Source organism: Armigeres subalbatus, chromosome 1, assembly GCF_024139115.2.
Source record: "Armigeres subalbatus isolate Guangzhou_Male chromosome 1, GZ_Asu_2, whole genome shotgun sequence".
NCBI classification, from domain to species: Eukaryota; Metazoa; Arthropoda; class Insecta; order Diptera; family Culicidae; genus Armigeres; species Armigeres subalbatus.
Genome location: NC_085139.1, coordinates 70325104 through 70340701, shown reverse-complemented (window position 1 = coordinate 70340701; position 15598 = coordinate 70325104). Strand labels below are relative to the sequence as shown.

At 42.6% G+C, this 15598-nt stretch overlaps 1 protein-coding gene across 3 annotated transcripts in view; it reads right to left on the bottom strand.

The window, feature by feature from the left end:
• Nucleotides 1-11710, bottom strand: part of LOC134226928 (probable Rho GTPase-activating protein CG5521) — a 32064-nt gene extending 20354 nt beyond the window's left edge. For all 3 annotated transcript variants that reach the window (XR_009983583.1, XM_062708050.1, XM_062708063.1), the window contains exon 1: nucleotides 11052-11710. Coding sequence is in view for 2 of the 3 variants with exons in the window: in XM_062708050.1 (XP_062564034.1) it covers nucleotides 11052-11157 (106 nt within the window). In the remaining variant the exon portion in view is untranslated. The remainder of the gene's footprint in view (nucleotides 1-11051) is intronic.
• Between the last annotated feature and the right edge of the window lie 3888 nt (nucleotides 11711-15598).

Below are 15598 nucleotides of genomic sequence, written 5' to 3'. Positions count from 1 at the left end.
CTTCTACAGCATTTTGTTATCGACCAACATAAGAATGTAGAGCTTTTTGAGTAGAAAACGAAATACGTAGGGGAACTGTTCCGATCTCCATCTCACTGTACATATATCCATCTCATCGCTAAACAAAGAAATACGGGACCAAATTCGTCGCTTCTTTTTGTCAACATGCGTGCTCACTGCTGAAAAAAATCACAAAAATAATAAACAAACCAAATTCCTTTCCATTGCTTTGTTTTTTATGGGATGGAAATAGGAGCTATGAGATGAAGTGGCAAACCGTTCCCCTATCTGTTGATATAAACAAGCTCGAAATAGTGGAAGTAAATGGAAGAATTGTAAAATCTTATAATTGCATTTTGCGTAATATTTTTGCCATGAGTGTTATGGTAAAGTTGGTGCTCTTCCAAATTGATTTAATATAGAACGGATCGAATGTTATATTCCTCTTCTGCACCAGTTGTGTCCGCACTACTATGGTCTGGAACATTACTATGCCCCGAATTCCAGTTTCCAAATGATACTTATGGGATAACTGCCAGCGGCAGGAACACGCTTTCGGACGATACAGCCAGCATCTTGTAAATGCTTCCATCGCAAACTTCAAAGAAGTTCTCCAGTTGCATTAAAGCGTACTGTTTTTCTATTGTTTCCATTTGTTACTCGACGTTCAGTCTAGTTAACTGTCAGATAACACAACGTTGAATTTTAGGAAAAGTGTCTCCTAAGTCTTTTTTTTTCGACCAGAGGGAATTAAAGTTTAGTTTAGGGACTTCTGGAGTAAACATTCTCTTCACCTTAAGAAAATTTTAACATCTCTGGAGAGCAGCGCATTCAACGACAGCAGATCCTATTTCAAGACCACGAATGGATACTTGGATCTCCACTTTACTTCACTGCATTGAAATTATATTAAGTTCAAACCAAATTCAATTTGAATTTAAAAAACCGCCGTCTCAGGCAAGTATTCGTACCACAAGAACGACCTTCTTCCATTAAAATCTATTGGTTCCAGTTATCAGGTGCCAAATATTCTCGCCTCAAGCTCTCAGGAATGCACTATGCACGCAGTACACACTTTCAATCAATCATCGTCAAACAACAAATTATCGTTAGAGACACTCCCGCAACCAGGATGCATGCCTGAAAGTTCCATGAAAGCCCTCAATCCTCACAACACGGTCGAGCCCTTCCTGTCATCGTTTTGCAGTCATCCCGGTCCTGTGTTTGAGAACGGAGAGGAGGGCTTCCAACACTCTGTAACAGGCAAGTATGAACGCAATAGGAACAAATTCCCTTCGATAAAATTCATCGATTACAGCAACTCATCAGTCCATCACATGTGAATGCCTGTTCGACCGCACACCATTTACTGAGTATATCGAACGACATAAAATCATCAACATCATCATCATGGAAGCCTTCAAGCTGTTACACGCCGCCAGGATGCACGCCTACATGCCCTATGGAAGCCCCCAAACCTCTCGTCACAGTCGAGCCACTCCCGCCAGCGTCCTGCAGTCATCCTGGTCCTGTATGTGAGTTCGGTGAAGGGGGCTTCCAACCCTCCATAGCAGGCAAGTATTCAAGCCCAATGACCAGACCCCTTCCGTTAAAATCCACTGATTCCAACAGGCAAACTTTACTCGATCCCTGTTCTTCATCACGCTGCGCCCAGATCAAGTGAACCTGCTCGTATGTCCACCAAAGTAGGCCCTGAAGGAATTGACGATCATCGCAATCTGTTGGTTTACTACCAAAACGTGAGAGGCTTGCGCACGAAAATTGCTAATCTTCGCTTGCTTCTAACTAGTAGTGATTACGATGTGCTCGTCTTTACGGAAACTTGGCTCCGTGAAGATATTAAAAGTGACGAAATATCCGATAAGTATGCCTTTTTCCGCTGTGACCGTAACCCAAAAAGTAGCCAGCTTTCTCGGGGAGGAGGCGTGTTAGTTGCTGTAAAACGACAATTTCACTGTGAGGAAATTCCACTTTCCGACTGTGATCGAATAGAGCAAATAGTAGTTCGTGTGAAATTGCAGCTCCGCTCGCTTTATATTATCGCTATTTATCTTCCTCCCAACTCTCACTCTGAGTTATATTCCACTCATGCCAACGCAATGCAGCATCTAATGGCCTGCACATCCGAAGACGATCTGGTTTTATCCTTGGGCGATTTCAACCTCCCGAATTTGCGGTGGAAGTTTGATGACGAGGTGAATGGTTACATTCCGTACAACATCGCCTCTGACAACGAGCAATCTCTCATCGAGACCATGTTTGCCAACAGGCCTACGTCCAATTAAGGTGACTCGGGGAGGCACTGTACACCGTGTTATTTTTTCTATCTTTTGTCTCTTTCTAGCATTGCCACCTCGTAACTTTGGAGCGGCGTATTTCGGTTTTCAGTTGTTCGATGTAACTGTAAATGTATCAGCATATAGATTGCGAGTAAGCACTCGCTGGTAATACTTTTTCAAAATCATATTCGTTGCAGGAAAAAAATTAAGCATTCAATGATGAAATGATGACGATTTGATGATTGTTTGTGCTTCCCGTGTCACCTTAACATTGTGTTGAACATGAATGGAAGGCTGCTTGATCTTGCGTTTGAAAGTTTACCAGAGTACCTAGATTTAGTCGAACCAGAGTCTATTATATAGAGTTGCGCAAAGAGGATCTTCTTACTCTTATTCTGAATGATGCTCTTGTTATTATGTTGAAAACTTTCATTTTTGTTCAACCCTTCAAGTGACTTCACGGGAGTGATCACTTCTAAAGCTTTTTAATTCGATAACCAAAGTCACCTACAGAGTGCAAACACGTGAGTTTCTTGTTGCAACTTTATTGGGGGGTGTATTGAAGTTTTTTGAAGCTGTTTCTAGAACAAATCTAATACATTTCAATTCATGAGTTTTAATTCGCCATAATAATCAACAGGCGATAACAATACTTCCGCCTTACCAACAATCATTTGTTTACTTTGCTCGATAGGTAGACGGTTTGACAGTTCAATAGGTAGATTTGGCTTCACTCTTTGCGTAACTCTATATATAATAGACTCTGAGTCGAACCACCCTCATCACCCATTGATACACACCACAAGCCATTCGTTTTGCTTTTTGATGCAAGCGTCCGCAGTTTTTTCGTACGAAATGTCAATGACGGCAGCGCAGGATACGATTTCAACACGTGTGATTACACTGAGCTGAGAACAGCATTCGCCAGCATTGAATCGGATTCTCTTTAAGACTTTGGATCAATCGATGACGCCTTATCAGCATTTTACGACAAACTGTTTGCAATTTGCAACGACCTCGTACCACATAAGAGACGAAAAACTAATTCGACATACATGGTGGACCTCTGAGTTACGATGTCTTCGCAACAGGCTTGGGAAGGCTCGGTGCCGATTCTTCCTCTCGAAATCCGAAAGAGACAGTAATATTCTTCGTGATATGGAATCAACGTACAAAGCAACTCTTCTATCAACGTATGAGGAGTACCTATCTAGCATCCAAGCTAATGTGAAGGAAAATTCTTCAAGGTTTTGGGATTTCATCAGTGGCGTTTCCCTAACATCAATCTACCTGTGCACTGGACCTAAATTTTAGTAATTGGTCTGCGGAAATGCAAAGAATAACTAGATGTTGATTAGTTTAAACGACTCTGATAATTTTATTTTCCATTTGGGCTGCCAAAATATCAAAATTTTCATTTTTTGGGTCAGTGCACAGGTAAAAAGTGAGGTTACGCGACGCCACTGGATTTCATAAAAAAGCGAAAATCATCTGGTCGTCTCCCGTACAACGTAAGCTACAACGAAACTCGAGGAAGTTCCAATGAAGAAGCTGCTAATCTTTTCGCTACGTTCTTTGAGAGTGTGTTTAGCAAGGTATCACCCACACCTCGTTACAATTGCTTCAGTCATATCTGCGCGCACAGCATTGACTTGCCTATTATTCAGTTTTCTTCCGAAGAGGTACTGAGAGCCATCGATGAACTTGACACCACTAAGGGACCTGGGACGGACAATATACCACCATCATTCCTCAAAAACTGCTCCATGGAACTATCAAAGCCCATTGCTATGTTGTTCAATAGGTCGTTACGTGAAAAAACCTTTCCGCTGGCATGGAAAACAGCTTCAGTTGTTCCAATTCACAAATTCGGTAATTAAAACCAAGTGTCTAACTATCGTGGTGTTTCCATCCTGTGCTGCCTAAGCAAAGTGTTTGAGAAACTGATACATAATGTGCTATACACTGTTGCATCGCCTATTATATCTGATTCTCAACATGGGTTCATGAAGAATCGATCAACAACGACGAACCTGATGTGTTACGTTTCGGCATTGTCACGTGAGATGAAGAAGGGAAGGCAAATTGATGCGATATATGTGGATTTCGCTAAAGCTTTTGATACCGTACCGCACAATCTTGTCAGCATATTGGCTTCCCGAGATGGATAACGGAGTGGATAGCTTCATACTTATCTAGTCGAGGTTGAGGTTGTTCGCCCCAATTAGCAGCTGCGGCTGTCCACCGTAGGACTCGATCGGCAATCCTTGTGGCCGTACTGCGCAGCAAGTTCGTCATGGTCCAGCTTTTTATGCGGCAATATCAGCTTTCCAACTGTATGGACCATATGCAGCAACAACTTGTCGCCGGCCACTGGACGACGCCCACAAACTCATTCTCCGGGACTCTTCCACACGCGAGACATTTCCCGTCCATTTGATGGTCAGCCGCTCTCGTACACCGACTGCGCCCAGGCGATCAGCGAGCCTTTTCTCCACCAACGTGACCGAAGCACCTTCGTCCAGGAACGCCAACACCGTCGCCGACTTTCTGCAGTGTAGCTGGACTGGAATAATCCGGAACATGACTGTGCAGTTTGTCTTTATGTGCGCATTCAACCCGACCACATTACCCACCGGATGCATTAGTGGATTGTGGAACGCCCTGCATTCGCCAATATTGCAGCGGATGTCGAATTTACACTGCCCTTTGTGCTCGTTGAGGCAGACGTGGCACAGCTTCTCCCGGTTCACCAGCTTCAGTCGATCAGCATACCGCAGCTTCTTAAACTCTGCGCAGTGCCACAGACGATAATCGGTGGCTCGGCATTGTTAGCACGGTTTGAGCCTCCTTTCTTCGCTTGAGTTTAACGCCGGACTGCTGACCTCGCCGTGACAGTACAGCGAACCCTTCTCTTTCGGCTTGCTCTTCCCGGTTGGGAAAACTCTCCTCGACTGATGCGACGGCTGGAACAAAACTACTAAGATTGTCCAATTTTGGAGGCTCCAAACGATCCACTTTGTCCAGTAGACTTTGTAGTAGCTGCTCTGCTTTCTCGATAACCCTCGGAATCGATGCTGGCAGAAGTAGTTGTCCCGACACTAGCTCGAGTGCATCCCCTACGAGCGCTTCCTGCAACCTCATAGGGTTTTCGTGGTTCATGTAACCACAGGCACCGTTTGAGGCTTTGTAGGCCGCGTAAAACAATGCCCACTGTGCCGGCCTGCCCGAGAATTTGTGAAATTTGTAGGTCAATCCCTTTCTTGCTACCAACTGGGCCTTTGTCGGTTTGACCTGCAGTTGCCCCGTCTTGGCTCACGTTGGCAACATTGTTCCAGCGCTCGCACTTTCGCATCTACGCTAGACGTCCCGGTGCGGAAGTCGAGCTGTATTTGTCGGATTCGTCCTATTGCTCCCTGGGACGAACCGACTTTTTGGCGTCCTTCTGCTTCTGATACTCCTGAGCCTTCTCCCTACAGGCTTCTTTTTGGCAGTACCACATTTTCGGTAGTCCCACGCAGCGTGTGTGGAACCACGCGGAACATCCATCACAACCGACCATCTTTTCGTCGCATGTTGATGGACCACACATCCCACAAGGAGTTCCCGTGAGGTGCAACTGGGTTTTATCGACGGTTTCGGGATCGGAAGCCATTTTGTGGACGGACTTCTCACAAGCGACGTTTTTGTCACTACTTTTCTGAGAATGTTCCCGAAGGGAATCCAAATTTTGGCAATGCTCAAAACTGTAAATATTTATTTTTACTCAATACGAATACGAAATACGAAAAACTTAATCTACTGTCATAAGACGAGTTTAGCACAATTCCATTTAATTCCACCACCTTATTTACATATACGTATTTCGACCTCGAAAGGTCGCAATATACACTGCACAGCTTCCCAAAAAAATCGGTCACATTTGCAGCATGCAGAATGGCCTCCCATACCAGTCACACCAAATGAAATATCATCCTCCTCAGTACCGGCTTTGTTATCACAAAAAAAAGATGTAAACAACCGCAAACCAGTATCACAAATGCCGCTACCATAGCTTCAAATGAATCTGCAACATCCTCCACCCCTTCGTACTCCAGTCCCGTATTCCACACACCAGCTCAAAAAACAGATCCTTGCCGTTCCGCAAAAGACAATTCCGCCTCACTCAGAACTAGAAGATCTCCATTTGCCTTGCAGTGGAATATTAATGGTTACTATAATTACCTGCCAGATTTTGAGAATTTCGCTTGCAACTACAAACCTACTATTCCGGCAATTCAAGAAATCCACCGAACTTATATCAACGGACTAAACCGTACTTTGGGAGGACAATACAAGTGGGAAGAAAGTATATTTCATTCGCGCTCGTACTATTCTCAGTCCGCTTCATCTTATTTCCAACGGGGCCGCTAAACTTCCACAGGAGGGGAGTGTTGGTGGAGATCTGCATCGGGTAGTGGTTACTACCATAGAGATCGGTGCCGGTTTTCCAAGAGAAATGCGGCAAAACGGACCTACTTACCGCGGATACATCGATGACAGTTGCGGAGTGTCCGTTGAAGTAGGTGGGAGCCCCGTCATTAAGGGTGACGAGACGGCTAGGACGGAGCCGCGAGGGTCGGCCCTTGACCCTCCCCACATGGGGTGGTGAGCGTTCATGTCCCCGAGAAGGAACAGGGCGGTGTAGCAGCTTCAATCAAGCTTTTTACCTTTCTTCTGACAGCGGGGAAGGCGCCGTAGGGGATGTACACGTTGATGATCGTGATTGGCATAGCTCCATGTAGCCGGACACTGGCAGGCGGCAACTCTTCCTCGATGTCGAGGGGATCAAAGGGAATGTTCTGCAATATCCCGATGGCTACGGAGTGCCTGAAGTTAGTCCCAACCTTGCTAATCCAACGATATTTGCCTCCAAGGGTCCGATCCATGAGGGTGTTGGATACACGGTTGACCTCTTGGAGAGCAATGATCTATGGTAAGCTGTGGTGATGATGCCGACGAGGAGGAACTGGAACCACTGGGCGTTACGTTGCGCGACTGAGAGGGGCATGTACTGCTAGAGCCTCCGGAAGTGGGAGAGGAACGGTGGGTGTGGGACTTATTGCCCGGGTTGGAGTGCACTGGGAGCCCAGGACGCTGAAACGGTTGGGACTTATGGCCCGGGTGGAGGTCCCTGAGTGGCCCGGAACGCGGCCTTGGTGAGATGGAAAGTTTCAAACTGACTTGGAGGTTTCTGCTTTGCGCTTGATCATTGCCTTGCAGCTTGCATCCCAGGTCGTCTGTCGACGGAAAGAATCGCGGTCCGAGAACGCTATCTGGTTTTCGCTTGCTTCCTACGAGGTCCACCGGAGAAACAGCGGCGTGATATTTTGCGCTTGACAAGCTTGCAGATGGATAATGCGTCCCTCTTCCATCTATCCGATGGGGCCGCAGGTTGTTGCCCAGTTCCGGTGTGGGAAAGACGTCCGCACTGGGAGTGGGGCGACTACCAAGGGATCTTGACAAGCTCTTCTTCGTCCACTGGATGCCGAGGTCGGTTCGGTCGTTCCGGTTGGGTCTTGACGTCCGGTCTACCGGCGCCCCGATCCAGGGCACTGCACTTTATTTCTTCGTACTCGGTCTTTACCAGGTGCCGGGGTCGGTCAGAAGGTTCCGGTAGGGGTATAGCTTCCGGTCGAAAGGTGCCTCGACTGCCTGGGTCGGACGTTGGCTCACAGGTGTCGGTGTTGTTGGGTATTTGAGGCACGTTGGAGGCTATGATTATCGGGTTGAAGGTTCTAACTATTTGGCGGAAGGACCGCCATTCTTAGAGTTTAATCGCTGCGCCTTCGATGTATTTGGGAGTCCAGTGACGGGATCAGGAGATGTACTGGCTATGCTCCTTTTGCCTCTGAAACCAGAGGTATGAGGGGAGACTTTAACCTTGGTGATGCTGGTTGGAATTCAGTTTCCGATTGAAACGGTGTTCACCGTCTCTGGGAGTAATGTCTCCTGATGTTCTTCTCTCCCGTCTCTTTCAGCGAGGGCGGCAAAAAGTGTAGCGATTGTCGGTTGGTCCGGTCCACTTGACTGAGAGCGCTCTTCAGACACCCTCCGCGTAGAGTTCCTCGTAGAGGCTTGACCTGCGTTGACGACATCGGCTTACGATGACTCTCCACTCTTTTCCAGCTGCAGGATGCGACAAGTCACACCTTTTGTCCTCCGCTATCGGGTGAGAACCCGAGCAATTCCCACATGTGGCGTTGGAGGATTTGCATCTGGTTTTAGTATTTCCGAGGGAAAACTGGGGAGAAGGGTGGAATCTTCCCCAGAAAAAATGGGGAGGGAGGATAAAGTGTCTCACAAAAAAATGGGAGGGCGATGAGAGGGGTGGATAAAAGTGTATTGGGGGTACGCTTGGATCGGCATTTATCCTTCAACGAAGTAAAGGAAAAATACCACTCTAGACTCAATCTACTACGAACTATCGCCAGAAGACATCATGCAACGAATCGATCGGTACGGATGCGCGTTAGCAAGGCAGTGATTCATTCCCGACTATCACATGGCATCGAATTGACCTGTCTGGCATCCGACAAATTGATAAGCAAGCTGGTCCCCGTTTACCACTAGGTTATTAGAATCACATCAGGTCTGCTTCTCTCTACCCCGGGAATGGCAACCTGCGGAAGACTACCCTTCGATAAGTTTATCACTTTCATTGTATGGAAAAGAGCCGTTGGCTTCGTTGAAAAAACTACTGAATCACTGGAAGGAATTTCCCTTCTGGAGAAGGCGAACAGACTCCTGAGAATTTCTAGATTTCTAGATCTCTGGATTTCCCCTAGACTGCTTGTCGACATGACAATTAAAAGCAAGTTCAAGGCCAATCCAACTCTTCGGCGCTAGTGAGATCCGTACTGGAGTTACAACATTCAATATATGACAATCATCCGTTACGCTGGGATATGGATACTCTGAAGTAGTGCGTATCGGTGTAAATCCGGTCATATCGCCAGGTTCGGTACAACATTGAAGCTGACAATATGACCTCCCTAACCTCGAATCCCAAGGTGTCAGGCGACCCATGCCGAGGGGATGAATGGCCTGGGGGTGAAATAATTAGCCAGGCTGTTAACGGAGCCTGTAATGCTAGGTAGACACCTTTTTGGAGTTTTTTCAGACTCCGTCCTGATCGCTCTACTCTCCGAAACATCTAAACATCCAGGCAATTCAGAAGTTGGCACATAGCGGAAAAGCTTTCATTTTCATCCCAGGACACTGCGGAGTGAAAGGCAACGAAAACGCAGATACATACAACACTGGCAATTAAATGTGTGGTAATGCCATATACTTCTACACGAAAGCAATAAATTTTGGACAAATTTAGAGTTGTGATGGAATCGGTTGCTGGAAAATTGAATTCAAACTAAATTAAATGTTAATTATATAAATATCATAAGTTTAATAATTATTAATGGAAAATATATTCTAGCTTTGAAGCTGTGCAAAATGATCACTGCTTTAAAAACAGTTTATTTCGAGCCAGAGAAAAACCGTCAGAACAATGAATCAACAAATTCTCCTGACAATTCAGAAGAACTTTCTCAGAAAATTGAAAGAAAAAATGAAATTGAAGCTTTAATCCACCTAGCGGTGATGATGCCTTTCTCGTGTATTATAAAACAAGAAAATACATAAATAAGAGTTACAAGAAAAGCAGGTCAAAATTGCACTTTAGGGAGATAGATTCAGCTATTTTCATTAATTCACATTTATTTGGGTTCATTATTTGAATGTACTGCAGCAGTTTGTGAAAAAAAAATTGATTTTGATTTTTTTCCAAGGGGGGCCCTTGGAAAAAATGCCGATAAAAAATGTTTTTCTAATAACTCCGAAACACAATGGGCGACTGGGCCAATTTTCAATGGCGAAAAATTAGGAAGGATTCCGCGTCGAATGCAACCTGTTGCAAGCAAATTGGAAAAAGCTAAGTACAAAAAAGTGTGTCGCATATTTTGTTTGTACACACACACACATACAGACATCATCTCAATTCGTCGAGCTGAGTCGATTGGTATATAACACTATGGGTCTCCGAGCCTTCTATCAAAAGTTCGGTTTTGGAGTAATTCTATAGCCTTTACGTATAATTGGTGTACGCGAAAGGCAAAAAGTTTCTTAGATATTCAAGAAAATTTACCCATAAAAATAAGAAAAAAATCCAAGTAAATATAGAAGATTTTGTTGCTTAACGTTACAAAGAATGCCGAGAAAATTTAAAAGATTTTCTCCTGGATACGGAAAAGCTTTCAATTAATAACTGAGAAAATGCTAATAGAATAATAAGTTGAAAAGCAAGCCAAGTTCCAGTTAAAATGTAGAGCCATCGAAGAAGAAGAAGACAACTAGCTAACCTCATCAAAAACTCTTCATCTAAAACATTCCTTAATCCTATGCGGTTTGTAATTAAATTTGGAACTCGATGTGCGATTGGCATGGCGATGTGCACATGAACATTTGATCCCAACCTCCCCAAGATAAACAACACAACATGACACCGTCATCGACTATCATCACCATCATCGCGCTGATTTACGGTGAAAGAAATCGAGCGACGTGTGACGGAAGAAGCAATGTCCACAATATGTAAATTTTGGATCACTAATATTTTGCACGAATATTACGCACGTAATTTTCTCCATCAGGACAATAATTAACAAAATCATTGCATTTTTTCTGTAAAGAACACAGTTGGGCAGTGGTACTTACCAAGTATTGTTTTTAGATGTCGCAAACGTGCCGTGGAGTCTTTTTTGCTATCCTGGATCTTGGCTGTAGACTTTTTCAGATCGATGTTCGACTTCTTGGTAAACATTTTCTTTTTACTAGCTGCGCTTTCCTTATGAAACAGATTCTATCGATTCTCAGAGAATTTCATCGTTCTTAGATACAAATGCACAAATTGCACAAAAAGCTAATCAAAAATACGTATGTTGATTCGTACGGTTTTGTTTTCAACATTTTCACTGCACTGAACACATTCCCCAACATCGACTTGCTGACTGCCACCCCACACAAAGACAGTAAACGGGTCTTGCGGAGCCCGAGGAAGGAGCCGTTTCACACCAAATATTACGGGATTTTCACTCCCCACACCTTGAAGGGAAAAAATGAGACACGCACTTTTTAAACTACGATTATTCCATTCAAATCGATCATCCCATGCTTTGGAAGGTTGATAATCACGGCATTTTGATCCACTGGCGCACTAAACCGAAGGAATTATTCGCGGAGGAAGCACTTAAAACACCATTTGAACGGGAAAAAGTTTCACTTTGCGTTTTCGTTCACCCAATACTTTTTGGAGATGACGATGATGACGAACGCGAAGATCGTTCCTCGGTAGTCGTGTCTCTGTTGCTGCTCGGTCGCGAAAAAACTGACTTTTTTCCGTTTCGCGGTTTTGACAGCTGATGGCAAACGCGCCTCATATACTCAGTCACAGGGGCGCGCACAGTCGATTGGTCGAAAATGTAGTTGGTCGAATAAAGGGTCGAATTGACCCAGAAAAGTCGACATTGTTGTTTCAAAAGGGCGAATAAGTCGCAAACGTAAACGGTAAACATTGACTTCTTCTGCTGATTTCAGGAAGATTAGAGACTTCTGGCAGTGTTTTCCACTTCCGTTTGATAAAAGGCGTGGAGCGCCATCAGTTCCAAGTGGTTGTTAGCTGGGAACGGTCCTACACGTAAAAAAATTTAATGTTATTTATTATTAAGATTTCTAATACTTTTTTGTCAAAGCAGGCGCTGAATGGTATGTATAAGAAAAAACTTATACATCGCATTAGCCACATACATTCCAAAACTTATACTTTTCATTAACTTATGAATGTTATTAGCTTTTTGATATGGGATCATTCATTAGGTGACATAATGAAGAGTATACACTACTAAAAATCCACACATATTTATTGGCAAAAATCCATAGATTTGACTTATGATGTATATCAGCGCACACATAACCATTCTCCACGCGAACTACTAATAAAATATATATCCAAATAAATTTTATGTGTGGTCTCGTATTAGCAATTATTTAATTTATGTGTGGTTCTATATCGATTATATTAGGGTGAAGCTATTGCAAAAATTTATAACGGCGACACATATATCTTATATAGATATTTTTGGCAGTGTAAGTATTTTCGAATGGTTTTTTGCCATAACATATAAGGTTATTTTTTTACGTGTAGTTGTTGAGGAATTTGCAGGTAAAGGCATTGTTTACGTTTGCGACATTGGCCCTTATGAAACAACCATGTCGAAGTGACCTTTTACCAGGAACTAAAAATAATAATATTAGTCCCTGCACTACTAAAAATCCACACATATTTATTGGCAAAAATCTATAGATTTAGCTTATGATGTATATCAGCGCACATATAACCATTCTCCACGCGAACTACTTATAAAATATATATTCAAATAAACTTTATGTGTGGTCTCGAATTAGCAATTATTTAATTTATGTGTGGTTCTATATCGATTATATTAGGGTGGAGCTATTGCAAAAATCTATAACGGCGACACATATATCTCATATAAATATTTTTGGCAGTGTGCTTTTACCGTCATTATTTGATTTGCACAATCAATAATTATTCTTCAATAATAAATAAAATACAGTCGCGATTCGCTGGTTGGGCTACGACCTCGGCCCAACTAACGAATTCGGTTTTTTAGTTGGGCCAACTGACAGCCATTTGAACACGTGTATTTCGACTTGAACATCACAAATGATGTCCAGTGACGCCCAATCCCGTTTTCCGTGTTTTTACATTGAATTTTGACGTACGGTTGCTTTTTAGTTGGGCCATGGCCCAACCAGCGGAGGCCCAACTAAAAAGTGACCCAAGTATTAAAATCCCAACCAGCGAATCCCGACTGTAGGGGGAATGACGGCTTTGGCAGGTTTTGTTCTATTATTGGCAGGGGTTTTTTTTATGACTGACTATGCTCTAATTTGGCCAAAACATTCTTTGCATATCAAAGAATATTGTATGGCCAAATTTCATAAAATTTGGTCGACAAAAACCCCCCTGCCAATAGGGTGACCATATGGTATCCTAAAGGAGGACATGTCCTCCTTTTTCGATAAAAATCGGATGTCCTCCTTTTGGGCTGAAATGTCCTCCTTTTTGTACATTTTGAGGAAACAATTAACAATGCTAGACATTAATTTCTGGAGAGTTTTCGCCTCTCGTACAACAAAGTTGTACCAGAAGGCTATAATTTCACTCCAAACGCGTTTCATAATCTGTTAAACGCGTTTCATATAGAAGGGCTTGACAGATTCGAGTGCAACTGGTTTCATTCGACGGAGCAAATTTCCTAGTTGGACACTATTGTTTTTGTTTTTTAGTAAATCAAGCAGTTTGAATTATATTTTTATTTTTTAATCAACAAACACACAAATGCACATTGAATCATTAATCATTTTAGCCGTGGCGTAACCCACGGTAACCCACGGTAAGTAATTTTTAAGCAACGTACTAGAATTGCACCAAATCTTTTTATCTCCGAAATGTAGGCAATAAGCACTGCATTTACAACATTAATTCGAATTCAACATATTGAATCGAGAAAGGCATCATCACCACCGGTGGATAAATTTGGGTTTTTTTTTTATCGCTGAAGAAAATATTATACCAAAGATCCATTCACAAGTAGAACATACGGTTGTAAATATACACTTGCGTTAATAGAGGTAATAAACTATAGAGGACGATTGTCGCTGCGGTTCCCTTTGTTATCGTCCCCAAACATGTTGGGTACCTATCTGTCAAAACGTTCTGATTTTTCCTTCGTTGACATTTAGTGCCATATCCTCGCCAGCAAAAGATGTTTCGCCAGTGACGACAGCGACAATCTCCCTCTATAGTTTATTACCTCTATTCTTGCGTTTGATTCCTTTCCTACTTGGAACCCTTTGCAAATCAATGTTAATATACCAATCATTAGATGAGTGTATTAGAAGATGTTTTGAAATGTTTTGAAATAATAGTTTGATAATTTCACGAAATTGTAAATAATGGGCTATGAATAAAATTATTCAAATGCTTCTCAAGGTGTCCTGCGAGAAAGCATACATTGAGTGATTAAATCTGATTTCGATCGAAACACATGGTACGTGTCCTCAAAATAAGTCTAAAGAAATCTAAAAATGATCACCTGTCATAAGTCGAGTTAAGTACTATTCCATTTAATTCCACCGCAACGGTCCCATAACAGGTAAAGACATTCCACTAAAAGAGCTTGATAAAATGTGTTGGAGGAAACATGGGACTCAAACTTATGACCCCATTGCAAAAATGGATACAAAAATATATTCCCTAATCAACGATGTTCTCTAATCAAACATAAAGTTCCAAAATTTATTTATAATACCCCGCAAATTTTCAAAATCGTCATGAAAATCTCCGTAGTTGTATCCAGCCTGAAAACATTTTTGAATTTCTACGAACAACTATTGAAAGCATCGTGGTCATGGTGTACGCCGTGCATTAGGTGCATTCGCATGCCATGAATATGTTGGTATTCAAGGAATAATCTCCGCTGGACTTTTGGCTGTCTTAAGTAATGTACAATCAGTTGTTTATTGCCCAACGTTGCGATGGTTAAGTCATTCGAAAAATAATAATATTTCAGATTTTCACCAAACAGATACACCAAACATTTGTGTACCATTATTCAGATAGGATGAAGCTTGTTTAATAGAATCTCACTATAAAGATGATGAGTTCGTTCTTTATTTTTTAAATAAATTTGTCGTATTTGTAAAATTTGTCGTTGCCCCGAAAAATCAGTAAATATAATATCAAATACAGGAAATGATCGGTTTGGTAATTTCTTTCACATGTCCTCCTTTTTCAACCAAATGTCCTCCTTTTTGGCACGATTTGAAGGAATTGTCCTCCTTTGGAAAATTTTCATATGGTCACCCTACCTGCCAATAATAGAACAAAACCTGCCAAAGCCGTCTTTCCCCGTAATTAATAACAATTTATTCATACAAAACTGAGGAAATGGACGTATGATTTTCAATCAAACGCCTTATGAAAATTTCCCACAAGGTATCTGTTGGGTTTTCTCCTGCTTAAGGCCACACGCCCGTTCCAAATCACTCAGAGACTGAGTGAAATTGTATTGCCGTCTCTTTTTTTCCCACGGAAATGTTATTATGCATCTCGAGATAAAATAGAATACTGCGGCTTCCTGCCGGTTGCTTCTCAGATAATCGCAACAGTCACTAAA